Raw genomic sequence first — 14,411 nt, 5'->3', positions numbered from 1 at the left:
AGAATTTCCTGTGACAATTCAGTAGGTCACTTTAAAAGGAGAGGAACAAAGGTAGAATTTGCTGAGGTGGGGGCAGCGTTGGGCTGTGTTCATTGTATATCCGGAAGGTCAGCCTTCTGAATTCTCATTGCTTACTTTAAGTTAGTTGTCCACTTACCCACCCCCACCCCACGTCAGCTGTCTTTTACAACTCAGGCCTTGTTTTATGATGCTGGTAGGTAGTTTCATAATACTCATTTGGTAACCGTTCTCAGGCACCCCACAGAAGGGTTGTCAAGGCCAGAATGCTGTGTGGACTTTTCTCAGGAGAGCTCCTTTGGTTTCACAGCCTAGAGGCTGAGGCTGTAAAGATAACTCAGGGAAAAGGGAGCCTGTTGGAAGAATACAAGTTGCCTGGGGCTCAGGAAACACTGAACAGGTTGGCCCTGGCTTGAGGCAGCTTAAGTCACCACCCTTTCTTTGGTTCTTTTTGGTGCCTCTGCTCTTTTCTCTTTTCTTCCCCCAGCAACTTCCCCACATGCTCACTGCCCACATGACAGGCTGCACAGTGGTCTGAGCGGTGGCCCTGGGCGTCAGGCCCACCTGGGCTGAGTCTCCTCTTCACTTACGCACTCAGTACCTGTGCTTATTACTTCGCCTCTCCCAGTCTCCGTTTCCTTTTCTTAAAATGAAGATAATCCTAGCATGTATGTGGTTGATTTTTAGACAAATTTATGTGATTACCCTGAGTCTGTTTCTCACATCTCAAAATATTGATGACAATAGGTCATTCCCATCTCATGGTTGTTATGAGGATTAAAAGAGATAATGCAGGTATAGTACTTAGAGTCAAGCTGGCATATAGTAAATGTTACCCATTGCTGTGGTCATTGTTATTATTGTTATTAAACGAGACGATGAATGAAAAGTGCTTATAGTAAGTGTATAGTAAGTGAGAACCGTCATCATTATTATTTGGTCCATCATAATTGTCCAGTTGTTTCTGATGTCCATGGAACACTGGCATCTTTCTTCTGTGTCTCTTAGTTTAAAAGTCTGAGAAGAATAATCTGCTAGTCGCAGCTTATCCTCATCATAATGGAACTTTTTATTTCAGGCCCCCTCAGAGGGCATTGGCTTTGAAGCTTGGCCGCCCTTGGTGGAGGGAGAGTAGCAAGACAGGTGGGATGTGTGGGGTCACAGAGCAGAAACACCAGCAGCCAAGGCTGCCCCAGTCCTAGGATGTGGGGGAAGTTCTTCCCCCTTGGAAAGAGTGGGGTGTGACAGCAGTGTATGTATCTTGGCGCTCCCAAGGAAAATTCAAGTTCCATTATTGATGCTCTCGTTGGTACTCTACTACTTGACTTTGACGCGTTTCACTTGGGCTCTGTTGTTTCCGAGTGAAATAGGAGTCTAAAGCCATTTATAAAGGGGACTCCCCACTACTACCACAAATAATGTTTGCTGTTGCAGCCTATCATATTGATACTCAGTGCTATTTTCCTGGCACATTACCATGATAACAGTATATCTTTCCTCCTTTTGCCTTTGGAGCTGCCCTGTTGGGAATTTTTGAATTGGGAATTTTGAGATTTCTACATTATGAGTAATTTTGGACCTTTGGGTCGTTGACCCTCAACGATACATTTTTTTTAAAAAGGATAGAATGGAGGCTTGATATACCACTGTAAAAAGGAGAAAGAATTTGCTTTAGAAGAGAACTGAAGCTTCTCAGTTAAGCTATTTAGAAAGACTAGAATTAGAACTGAGTAGTTGGCACACAGCTTTTTCTTACGTTACCGTAAATACTGGCATTAACAGGTAATTGTTTCATTTTTATTTTTAATATTGTAGCTGAAGAAATTAAAAAGCTACGTAAACAACTGGAAGAAATTCAAAAAGAAAATGGCCGATATATCGAATTACTGAAAGCAAATGACATATGCCTATATGATGACCCCACAATCCACTGGAAAGGAAATCTTAAAAACTCAAAGGTCTCTGTTGTTATTCCCAGTGATCAGGTTCAAAAAAATATCATTGTTTATTCCAGTGGGAGTCAGCCTGGTGGAAATAGCCAGGGAACAGCTGTTCAGGGGATAACCTTTAATGTTGGTCATAATTTACAAAAGCAGACAGCCAATGTGGCGCCGGTACAGAGGGCTTGCAATCTGGTGACTCCTGTGTCTATTTCTGGAGTTTACCCTCCTGAAAACAAGCCATGGCATCAGACCACAGTTTCTGCATTGGCTACCAACCAGCCTGTTCCTCTTTGTCTTCCTGCTACCATTTCTGCTCAAAACATTGTCGAGCTTTCCACCTCTGAAAGTGAATCGAGTGTGCTTGGTGCCACCAGTGGCTCACTGATCGCTGTTCCCATTGGGCCTGAAGCCCACCAACATCGTCCCTTGCACACATGTCTGAATGATCGGAATTCTCCTGAAAATAAGAATGGGCAAGAGAGCCCCAAATTAGTGAGGAAAACAGTCCCTTGTGCCACAAGCATCCCTACCACTTCCTCGGCGACTGCTGCGAAAGTGCACCATGGAAGCAAGTCCTGCCTGAGCATACAGGATTTCAGAAATGATTTTCAAACCACCTTCGTCGTTTCAGTTACCACCACAGTCTGCTCCCAGCCCCCCAGGTCTGCAGGTGATTCCTGTCCAGTGAGCATTAGCAAGGGCGCAGACTCTGCAGCTGTTACCGCGGTGGTGGCCCCCTCTGCCCCCGGAGGAGGGAAGACCGCCACTCCCGTAAGTACTCTCTCTGCAAGCCCTTTGGACAGTAGTTGGACACTTTCTTGTTCTTTGCCTTCTTCAAGTGTTAGCGCTTCAGATTTAAAAAACATGAATAGCCTTACTCGAATCTCCTCCGCTGGAAACACACAGACAACGTGGACTACTCTGCAACTGGCGGGAAACACTATTCAACCCTTGAGCCAGACACCGTCTTCTGCTGTGACTCCAGTAGTAAATGAATCTGGTCCCAGCCCTACCACAGCCAACCACGGGAGACCCGTCGCTACAGGTGTTAACTTGAGTAATTCCTTTCCAGCAGATGGGCAGGCAATTGAGCAAGTGGTTGTAACCTTGCCTTCTTGCCCATCTTTACCTATGCAGCCGCTGATTGCCCAACCACAAGTTAAATCTCAGCCTCCAAAAAATATCCTTCCTTTGAATTCAGCAATGCAGGTTATTCAGATGGCTCAGCCTGTTGGGTCGGCTGTTAACACAGCTCCAGGTAATCAAAACGTTATCATTCTCCAGCCTCCCAGCACAACCCCTTGCCCAGCGGTGATGAGAGCAGAGGTTCCCAACCAAACCGTGGGTCAACAGATAGTAATCATACAGGCAGCTAATCAGAACCCCTTGCCGCTCCTCTCGGCTCCACCTCCTGGTTCTGTTCGACTCCCTGTCAATGGAGCCAGTGCTCTAATAGGGTCTAATAATTCAGTGCAGAATGTTTCGACCCCACAGACTTTTGGAGGAAAGCATCTCGTCCATATTTTACCAAGACCTTCATCTTTAGCAACATCTAGTTCAACACAAACTTTTTCTGTTACCATGTCAAACCAACAACAGCCTCAAACCATTTCTTTAAATGGACAGCTCTTTGCTTTGCAGCCTGTGATGTCCTCATCAGGAACTACAAATCAAACCCCTATGCAAATTATCCAACCCACCACCAGCGAAGATCCAAATACCAACGTTGCCCTGAATACATTTGGAGCTTTGGCCAGCCTCAATCAAAGCATATCGCAGATGGCTGGGCAAAGCTGTGTACAGTTGTCTATTAGCCAGCCTGCCAATCCTCAGACCGCTGCAAATAGTCAGACCACCCCAGTTAACTGTGTTTCGTTAACAACAACTGTAGCATCTCCTGTGACAACTGATAATTCCGCCACACTACCCAGTGCTTATAGTCTAGTAACTACGCCCTCAGTGAACGCTGTAGCTTGTTTACCTAACGTGAAGTCGAAAAGGTTGAATAAGAAGCCAGGTGCCAAGAAACACTTAGCAGCTAACAAGTCGGCGTGCCCCCTGAATCCAGTCAGAGACGCGGGCAAGTTTGACTGTGCCAGCACTGACGCCACAGCGGAACCATCATGTAATAATGACGGACTGCTGGAAAGCCTCCCTGTTGGGTTACCGTCTGTCGCCGGGTCCCAGGCAAACAGTGTAAGAGTTTCTGGTGCACATTCTGTGGACATTCTGAATTCCGAGTCAGTGATACCTGAATCTCTACCCAAATCTAAGTCAGCAGAAGAAACTAGTTCGCCCTCCCAAGAATCTGTACCGAGTGAACATTTTGTCATGACTCCAGCAAAATCCAAAGATTCTGCCCCTATTTTGCAACGAGAGACCCCTCAGGATAAGCCACCAACTAGTTTGGCGTTGTCGGATGCTGCCAAATCCTGCGCTTCGGCTAATGTGTTGATTCCATCTACAAATGATCCCCACGTTTTGGTTTCTCAGGTTTCTAGTCTGTCATCTACCGCCAGCACTGCCGGTACGGACTGTGTTTCCGAGGTAGAGGTCACTGAGGAACCTTGCAGGGTAGAGCAAGATTCACCTGATACGTTGCAAGCGACGGGTCTCTTAAAGGGGCCTGGTTTGACTGCACTGCTTTGTGGTCTTGAGAAAGAGAAAGACCCTCAGAAACTCTCTCTCTCAGTCCAGGTGGACCATCCTGACTTTTCTTCAGAAAACTCTAAACTGGTTGATGCAGGTGTCGATTTACATCCCAAACAGGAGCTCTTACTGATGAGCAGTGACGATAGAGACCCGGGGCCGCCTCACTCGTGCGTCCCTGATCCGGAGGGCATCGGTGGCTCCTTGCTGGTCAGCAGACAGGCGGACTCTCCCATGTCAACCAGCTCTGGCAGCAGCCGTAGTTTCTCAGTAGCGTCCATGCTTCCTGAAACGACTAGAGAGGATGTCAGCAGCAGTACAACGACCAACACGTGTGACAGCTGTACCTTTGTAGAGCAAACTGACATCGTCGCTCTTGCGGCAAGAGCTATTTTTGACCAGGACAGCCTTGAGAAGGGAAGAGCTGGCAGTCAGGCTGACGTGAGGGACGTCACTTCGAAGCCTGCCGAAACATCGCCTCTAGAGGGGGACCAGCCTTTCAAAACACAGGTATCTAAAGAGAGTGGTGCCGGACAGGCAGAAGCAACACCAAATGAATTTACTTCTCAGGATTCGATTGAAGCCACAGTGGATCAGCCTCTTGGGAAACCAAGTTGTTCTGTGGGAATGAAAACATCCAGTGCCTCTTTACAGGTTTCAACCTCTCAGCCACCAAGCATCACCAGTTTGAGTGTGAATAATCTTATCCACCAGAGCAGCAGCAGCCATCCTCTGGTCAGCTGTGCTGGTTTGTCCCAAACTTCAGAGCAAACAACTGTTCCTGCAACGGTTACTCTGACGGTGGCATCTAGCTCCTACACCAGTCAGCCTCCTGGACCAGCTCTGATGACCGAATATCCCCAGGAACAGCTCAGCACCATAACTGGCACCATACCAAATCCGCAGATCCAAGAGCCCCTCTTAAAGACAAGCCAGGAAAGCCGCAAAGACTCTGCTAAGCGTGCTGTCCAAGATGACCTTTTATTGTCTTCGGCTAAACGTCAGAAGCATTGCCAGCCAGCCCCGCTGAGGCTTGAGGCAATGTCCCTGATGAGCCGAACTCCAGACAGCATTTCTGATCAGGCTCAGATGATGGTCAGTCAGCTCCCTCCCAACTCTGCGAACTCCGTGGTGCCCATCAGCAACCCAGCACACGGGGACGGCCTCACCCGACTGTTTCCACCTAGTAACAATTTTGTGGCTCCCGCATTGAGACAAACGGAAGTGCAGTGCAGCTCTCAGAACTCGGTCGCCGAGCAGCAGCAGACCCAGGCAAGTCAACATCTCCAGGCCCTGCAGCAGCATGTTCCGGCCCAGGGGGTGTCCCACCTGCACAGTAACCACCTCTACTTAAAGCAGCAGCAGCAGCAGCAGCAGCAGCAGCAAGCGGTGCGAGAGAGGCATCACCTGTATCAGCTGCAGCATCACATACCTCATGCAGAGAGCTCTGTCCACTCTCAGCCCCATAACGTCCACCAACAGAGGACTCTACAGCAGGAAGTTCAGATGCAGAAAAAGCGGAATCTTGTTCAGGGCACTCAGGCCTCTCAGCTTGCCTTGCAACCAAAGCACCCTGGAACTGATCAGCCCCGGCCCAAGAGCGGTCAGCCACACCCCCACCATCAGCAGATGCAGCAACAGATGCAGCAGCACTTCGGAAGTTCGCAGCCAGAGAAGAGTTGTGAAAACCCTTCAGCCAGCCGGAACCACCATAGCCATCCCCAGAACCATCTCAGTCAAGATCTTCTGCACCAGCAGCCGGATGTTGGGAGCAGGCAGCAAGGTTCAGGGGTTTCTTCGGAACACGTATCCGGGCATAACCCAATGCAGAGGCTTCTGACATCAAGAGGCATGGAGCAGCAAATGGTGTCCCAGCCAAGTATTGTGACGAGATCTTCAGACATGACCTGTGCTCCACACAGGCCAGAGAGAAATAGGGTTTCAAGTTATTCTGCTGAGGCACTCATTGGAAAGACGTCTTCTAATTCCGAGCAGAGAATGGGCATATCAATTCAGGGTTCCAGAGTTTCAGATCAGCTTGAAATGAGAAGCTATCTTGATGTTCCCAGGAATAAGAGCTTGGCCCTTCACAATATGCAGGGTCGTGTGGACCATCCTGTTGCCCCGGAGATCCGCCTTTCTGACTGTCAGACGTTTAAACCAAGTGGAGCCAGTCAACAGCCCCCGAGTAATTTTGAAGTACAGTCCTCAAGAAATAATGAAATAGGTAACCCTGTATCATCCCTGAGGACTATGCAGTCCCAGGCTTTTCGAATCAGTCAAAACCCTGGTCCACCACCAATCGACCGCCAAAAGAGATTACCTTATCCACCAGTTCAGAGTATCCCAGCAGGAAATGCTATCCCACCAAGGGACAGTGAAAACACATGCCACCAGAGTTTCATGCAGAGCTTACTTGCCCCTCACCTTGGTGATCAGGTCCTTGGAACGCAGAGACCACTCTCGGAACATCAGAGGAACACACAGTGTGGTCCATCCTCTGCCATTGAATATAATTGTCCCCCAGCTCATGAAAGTGTACATATTAGAAGAGAGAGTGAGAGTCAGAACAGGGAAAGCTGTGACATGTCCCTAGGTGCAATTAACACCAGGAACAGCACCTTGAATATTCCTTTCTCCAGTTCTTCTTCTTCAGGAGATATTCAAGGTCGAAACACAAGTCCCAATGTTTCTGTGCAGAAGTCCAATCCCATGAGGATAACTGACAGTCATGGGACCAAGGGCCACATGAACCCTCCAGTCACAACCAACATGCATGGGGTTGCAAGGCCAGCTCTGCCCCATCTGTCTGTGTCTCATGGAAATGCTGAGCAAGGGCCTCCTGTACGTCCAACTAACTCTTCAGTTCCCCAGCGATCAAGGCATCCCTTGCAAGACAGCAGTGGTTCCAAAATCCGTCAGCCTGAAAGGAATCGTTCTGGAAACCAAAGACACAGTAATGTCTTTGATCCGAGTCTTCCCCATCTTCCTCTCTCTACTAGTGGCAGTATGATTCTTGGACGCCAGCAGCCCACTACAGAGAAGAGAGGAAGTATTGTTCGTTTCATGCCCGATAGCCCACAAATACCTAACGATAATTCGGCACCTGACCAGCATACACTATCACAAAATTTCGGTTTTCCTTTTATTCCTGAGGGTGGCATGAATCCACCAATAAATGCTAATACTTCTTTCATTCCACAGGTAACTCAGCCTAGTGCCACTCGAACGCCAGCTCTCATCCCTGTAGACCCCCAGAATACTCTACCCTCCTTCTATCCCCCATACTCTCCTGCTCATCCTACACTGTCCAATGATATTTCCATCCCGTATTTTTCCAATCAGATGTTTTCAAATCCTAGCACTGAGAAAGTCAACAGTGGAAGCCTAAATAACCGATTTGGATCAATTCTGTCTCCTCCCAGACCTGTTGGTTTTGCTCAACCAAGTTTTCCTCTGCTCCCTGATATGCCGCCAATGCACATGACCAACTCTCACTTATCCAACTTTAACATGACATCTTTGTTTCCAGAAATAGCTACAGCTCTTCCGGATGGCTCGGCAATGTCACCTTTGCTAACCATAGCGAACTCCTCTGCCTCCGACTCTTCCAAGCAGTCCTCAAACAGACCTGCCCACAACATAAGCCATATTTTAGGTCATGACTGCAGTTCAGCTGTCTGAATATTGCTAGACTAAATGTACGTGTATCGGCTGAGACTACAGATGTGTTTGTGTGCGTGTGCACACTTAATGCACATGGAGAGGGAGATCGTGTGTGTGTGTGTGTGTATCTGTGTTTGTATGATCAATTTCCTGTTACCTTCTGAATGTAGGGAAGTCACGTCAGAAATGATGCGAATCATGGGTTGTCAAAAACAAATTATCTTTTCATTTTTAACTGCACGGTGTGCTTTTTAAATTTTCTGAACGGAGTTAGATTTTCAAGTTTGATTTGGAATCTTTTATTCCCTAAATGCTAATCAGCTGGAAGTTGGAGGAGATCCTCTTGGCATGTGCTGAGTAGTAGGAAAGAACCCAGATTTTAAACTTGATTGTTGATCAATTGTAAAATAGGTACTTGAGATAGTTGAATTGCTTTCCAAAAATCCAGACGCTTCGATGCAATGCAATGGTACATCACCAAATGCTTGGCTGATATCCGCATCTAGAACAGTTTACTTACCCATGGCAGATGTTGAATTACTATGGAATGAATGTCCATGGTTAAAGTCAAGCAGTTAGCAGGTAAATGAGTTGTTTAATCAGCCTTTACTCCCAAGGTCTGGTTTAGGTAGAGGCTTCCTTCTTAATTATAACAATTCATCAGTTATCTGAATTTAATGTCTTTTCTTCACATTAGAGAGCCATTTTATCTTTTAATGTGCCAAGATCCTAGAACACAAAGGTCTTCCTTACTTAGCCTTAAAAATAGCAATCTAAAAAGCAAAGTACATAGACATTCTCCATTTTGCGCTTGCATTTTGCATCAGGTCATAACGGTAAAAGCAGTTGTATTGCGGAGTTTTGTTTGTGTTCAGTAAAAGATTGTTGTTTCAGCAGTTAAATTTTGTTTCAGTATTCTCTATTCATTCTGTTCATTTGATCCTGAAGTAATTTCTTTTATATTTGTTTAATCATTGGGGACTACTCAGTAAATAGTGTTTGGAATCTACACGATTATTTGAGCCTTACTTTTTAAATATTTCTGAGCAGAGTCTTAAGCTCTGTCAGTATTTTCACTTACTGATATTTATATTTAAAATATGGCATTGTATGTTACATTATTACCCTTCATAGTAGACTTATAATGAAAAGATGAATTTGTTCATTATTTTTCCTGATGGCAGATGTGAAATGGTGCTTCAGAAAATTGTCTTTGTATATGTCCAGGTGTGTGTATGTATGTGCATGTGTGTGCACATAGATTTTAAAGTATAAGCTGATCCTTCAAAAATTGTCCTGCCATCTGGAAATGGAAATTGTGACCTAAGACTTGTTGAAGTATTGGAAAACTTGATGTCAGGGTTTTTAAAAGCCCCTTAGAAGTTAATTTTGTACACACATGTGCGTGCGCGCACACACACACACACACACGCGCACACTAATATATTGAATTTAGGAAACTTAAAGCCTATGAAAACAACCATAAATACTCATATTCTCAAACCTATTATTTGTTGTTGTTGTTGTTATATTCTGCCAAATAGGGGATGGAGTGGGAGAGAGACGTTTAAATTAAATGGTTCCGTCTGCTCTGTTAATAAAGGCAACCCAAGGACCAGCATTTTATTTTATTTTTTTCCTCCTTAAAAATGCCTCCTCAGGCTGGGTCAGAGCAGTTAACTCTGGCGAATACCTCTAGTGAAGACTCAGTAAAAGGGTCATGTGTGCCTCTTGAACTATATTTACCAAACCTTCCTCTCTCTTCCTGCTGCCCACTGAAGCAGCCTCCTGGGGGCAAAAAAAGAAAAAAAAAAAAGAATTGTAAACAAGAAAAGCTGTATTTTCACTTTTCACTTTCAAAATGGTCATGGTGAAGAATAGGAGTTACTTAAATAAGACAGCAGATAAACACAGTAGTTAGAACTTGTCATTGGGAAAAAAGTGAGATTCGTGGCTTGTTTTTAAACTAATTACCTTAACTGAGTTTTAAGTTATGACATTTGGGTTTTTCTCTGTACTTGAAAGGTCCAACCTGCCAATTTCAAGAAGGGTAGTGTTCACTATGTCGGGCTCTTCTTCCTCCCTCCCTCCCCCTGTCACTCTCTCTGCCTTTCACAGACACATACACGTGCATACACGCACAGCGTGGCGGCTGTTGAGTTCTGAAGAACTGGGCACTGTTCGATGTAATTAGAACAACAGTAACAGGCTAAGGAGAAGATCAATTTGAACTTCGCAGTAGAAAGGCCTGAAAGGCTGGTACTGTCAGCTGCCCTCTGTTGGATTGATTTTCTTTTTCCGCTCAGCCCAGTTCAGAGATAGCATTTCCGTTTTTCAGAGCTTTGATTCCAAGCACATAATACTTTGATCCCAAATCAGCCTCTGCCCTTCAGGAAAGCTTATTTGACCGTCCGAAGAAAGATGTGACCATCTGCAAATGGTTTGGCTTCTGCTTCCGTGTAGCTCTAGTTATCTTACAGATGTGTATGTAAGAGATCATCGTATATCAATTCTGAAAGTGTTCAGAGCATAGTAATCTTATTTGGTTGAAAATCATGAGTGTATGAGATTTACCAGCTGTATATTAAGTATTTGGTAATCAGAGCTACATGATTTTGGGGAGGAAATTCTTTATTTAATATCTAGCAGTCTCTGGATATAATTTTTGGCAAAAGCGTGACAGGAAAACAGTCAATTTTGGTTATAGTAAATTTATCGTTATTTTTGGCTTGGCTTGCTAATATAGAACTGGGTCTATAGAATGTAAAAACAATTTCCATAATTTTTGATTTCTTAAATACACAAACATACAAACGTATAAATCAAAGTGAGAATCATTAATTAAATTATTTCTTTTTTAGTGTTGTTGATCATATAAATCAATTAGAGAAAGTGATTTCTCTAAAGATTTAACATAGTAACTTCTAATGAGGTGAAAAATTTCAGATTTCTCATGTATAAATTTCTGATGTGTCAATCATGGATAAAAGCAAGTTTGATGTCTTTTTTTTTTTTTTTTTGGTACATACTGGTTGTTTGGGGGATATTTTATACCATTTAAGGAAGTTTATTTTTGTTTATATTGGAAGTCCTTTTGGAGGGACCAGGGATGGTACCTTTTTTCTAAGTAAGGAGTGATATTCCATAGTGATCATGCTTTTAAAATTTAACATAATAGAACTGTGGAAGGAGAAGAATGAGGAGGGAATATTCTTTTGCAGCAATTTGCAGTTACATATCAGGGTGAACTGCAATAAAGATCAATTTTTAAAAATCAGCCTTTTTTGGGGTTTGTTTTCCTAATCAGCCTTCTTAAAATATAAAATTATTTAAATGCTTTAAAGAAAATTTATTTGCCTTGCTCTTGCCTTCTAACATTATCCATGTCATGGAAAGGCTAAAATTTATATTCCAAAAAAAAAAAAAATGTGCGAACACATTTTAATGGGAGTAAAGTTTTTAAAATTTGAGAAAAAGTAAAGACTTACTAACCAGCCTCTTCTTGGCTTTACCCTTCCTCTGATCTGTAGGTACCTATACTCCTTTTTTCTTCCATCTGCTCCGTGTCAGACAGATGGCAGGGAGCCTGTTTATTTCCTTAGGATGATTACTCCTCTGCCTTGAAAGGTTTATTGTGCCCATCCATCTCTTGGATCATTGTTTGATATAATGAGTTGTGCTCCTATATCTGATTCCCAATTCCTGGCTTCAGGAACCACTGTATCTCCTGTTCTACAAGAGGCAACAAGAATTTCTTGAAACAAAATTAGAATTAATTTAAAATTTTGAATAAACCATACAGTTCTGTTCCTTGTTTTGATGAATTTCCTTTCTTCCCATGGAGGAGTTTCAGAAAGCGCAAAGTACCACCTTTGCGCTTTCTGAAACTAAGATCAGATGGCATTGGATTGATACCTTTAGGAATCTGGAAGTCATAGTACTGTTGTCTGTATAAATTCTCCCTTTGTCCAGAGATCGTTGCTTATGGTTGTATACATCCAGAGGGCAATAATAATAGCCAAATAAACTAGTATGAAGTTAATCTGTGAGTGATGATTTTATGATACCTATATGCAAATTAAAGGCCAGAAATTCATTTCTTCTTGAAGTACATTTTGGGCTAAATGCTCCCAACAGAAAAAGGTCTCTCTCTCTCTCTCTCTCTCTCTTTTTTTTTTTGGCTTAACCGTATTCTCTCTGCATTCTACCCTTCCTATATGAGCCAGACAGTGTTTTTACCAGAGTCTGTGGGGGAGCACCGAGTTTAGAGGGAGGCAGTTCAGCATGAGGACCTTCTTGGACATGGAGCTTCTAGTTCTGCCCACATGCCTCTATCCTGGTACTGCACTTTACTTGAAACTGTGCCTCTGGTTCAAAGACCAGCCATTGGAACATACTACTCACCCACTCCTCTGCTACATAGCAAAGGACCATCCAGAATGGTACGTGCTGTGTAATCAAACACCCGGAAGACAAGAACAGCTGTTTCTCACTGTTGCCTTATCATTCTCTGAGCCATCTTTGATGCCGATCTTGTAAAAAATACACTATTTAGAAGCAAAACTCTTTTTAAAGTCTGAGCTTGTAGGTGGTGGTCATTCAACACCGTTATTTCCATATCGGCACAAACCCTGTCAACTGTATGGCTTGGGTGCAGGCATGCTTTCAGATGCTTCATAAACACGAGCCAACTTGGGTTGAAAGTATTGGATAAAATATTCAAATTGGTGTTATTTTGGATGATAGTCTGCATCATCTGTCACCGGAGATCTCATGAGACATAGAATCTCTATCTTGTAATTTAACACTTTTAAAAATGATGATCATAAGTTGTGGGGTTTTTGCTTTTGGGCTTTTTTTTTTTTTTTGGCTCAGTTGTGTGTACAGCTCTACACCATACTCTGTTACAGAAACTTAAGAGTTTCCTCCATCTCACTTCTTCCTCACTTCTCTGGATCTCTTTATCCCCATCCCTTAAGTCTTAAAACCATTCTCATTTGTGGGGTCATCGAGGCCACTGGACTTGACTATATTGGTAACCTTTAAGGGAGTTGAACTGTTGATCTTCCAAGAAGAAAGGGACCAGACAGTGTTGCTTAAAATGCTGCAGTTGTGTTACTGTGAAGAAAAGATTCACTTCCATGTTCAGCAGGCCATATACACACACCCACACACACATACATGCACACACACACATGCACACACATTTTGGTAAAATAGGTGGAAAAATCTGAGAACATAATTACCTTCACAAATTATTTAAAGATACACTGGGTGAGAGGCTTACTGTAGGGCAGTCACCAGAAAAAAAAAACCTAACTGTAGTTTTTCAATAGTGTAATATTTGTATCTATTCCCATGCCAGCAATGTCTGCTGTGTACTGTGTCCTATTACTGTAAATCACCTGGTTTATAATTCTAATGGGAACTAATTTGTTTTGTAATGGAATCCAGAGAAGATATGTATAATACGATCAGGATTGTCCTACAGTTGTAAATAAGAATAGGTCCTGTTTATTTTGACATCTTTTTACAAATGCATTGTATTAGGGTGTGAATATTCTGAACCATGCTCTTGTTTAAAGTTTTGAAATTTTTATTGGTAAATGTAACATTTTAATGGTTGTAATAATTATTTGTATAGATATGAATATAGTATTTTATTTAAGAAAATAAACTTTGCATTTTTGCATTGTGAATTCTGTCTTTTCTGACCATTGCATGTGCTGCGTCAAACCTGGTATTAAAATGACTTGTCTTGCATACCAAAGTTTTCTACTAAAGTAATCTTCCAATTTTGCTGAAATGTCTGAAAATGATACCATGACACATTTCTCATGGGAACTGTATTCCTGATCAAAGAGTCAACCTCAAATAATAATTTATTTGTAAATTATTATTAATTATGACCAGCACCATACAGTTAGGGCAAACTATACACGTCTGTACCTACTGTTAAAAGTAAAACGGGACTTTCAGATCTGGAAGAGTACTGACAGATGATGAAGCTAAGCTCCTCCTCGTGTATTTATAGTGGAGGAAACTGAGGCACAGAACTTTGGAACAAAAAATGGGTCTTTCATTACAGCTACCCACATCAGCTTGGTTACATGTTTTTTTGAAGATTTTATTTAT

At 43.2% G+C, this 14,411-nt stretch overlaps 1 protein-coding gene across 4 annotated transcripts in view; it reads left to right on the top strand.

Annotated features, from left to right (window-relative positions):
- USF3 (upstream transcription factor family member 3) overlaps window positions 1–13,975 on the top strand; it is a 51,918-nt gene extending 37,943 nt beyond the window's left edge. For all 4 annotated transcript variants that reach the window (XM_082736828.1, XM_082736829.1, XM_082736830.1 and 1 more), the window contains one exon: window positions 1,834–13,975. In XM_082736828.1, the coding sequence (XP_082592954.1) occupies window positions 1,834–8,294 (6,461 nt within the window). In that variant the 3' untranslated portion in view covers window positions 8,295–13,975. The remainder of the gene's footprint in view (window positions 1–1,833) is intronic.
- Window positions 13,976–14,411: the final 436 nt, after the last annotated feature.

This window comes from Mustela nivalis, assembly GCF_964662115.1.
Source record: "Mustela nivalis genome assembly, chromosome: 1".
Lineage (NCBI taxonomy): Eukaryota > Metazoa > Chordata > Mammalia > Carnivora > Mustelidae > Mustela > Mustela nivalis.
Note: the sequence above shows the minus strand (reverse complement) of the source record. Positions and strands in the feature narration are given on the sequence as shown.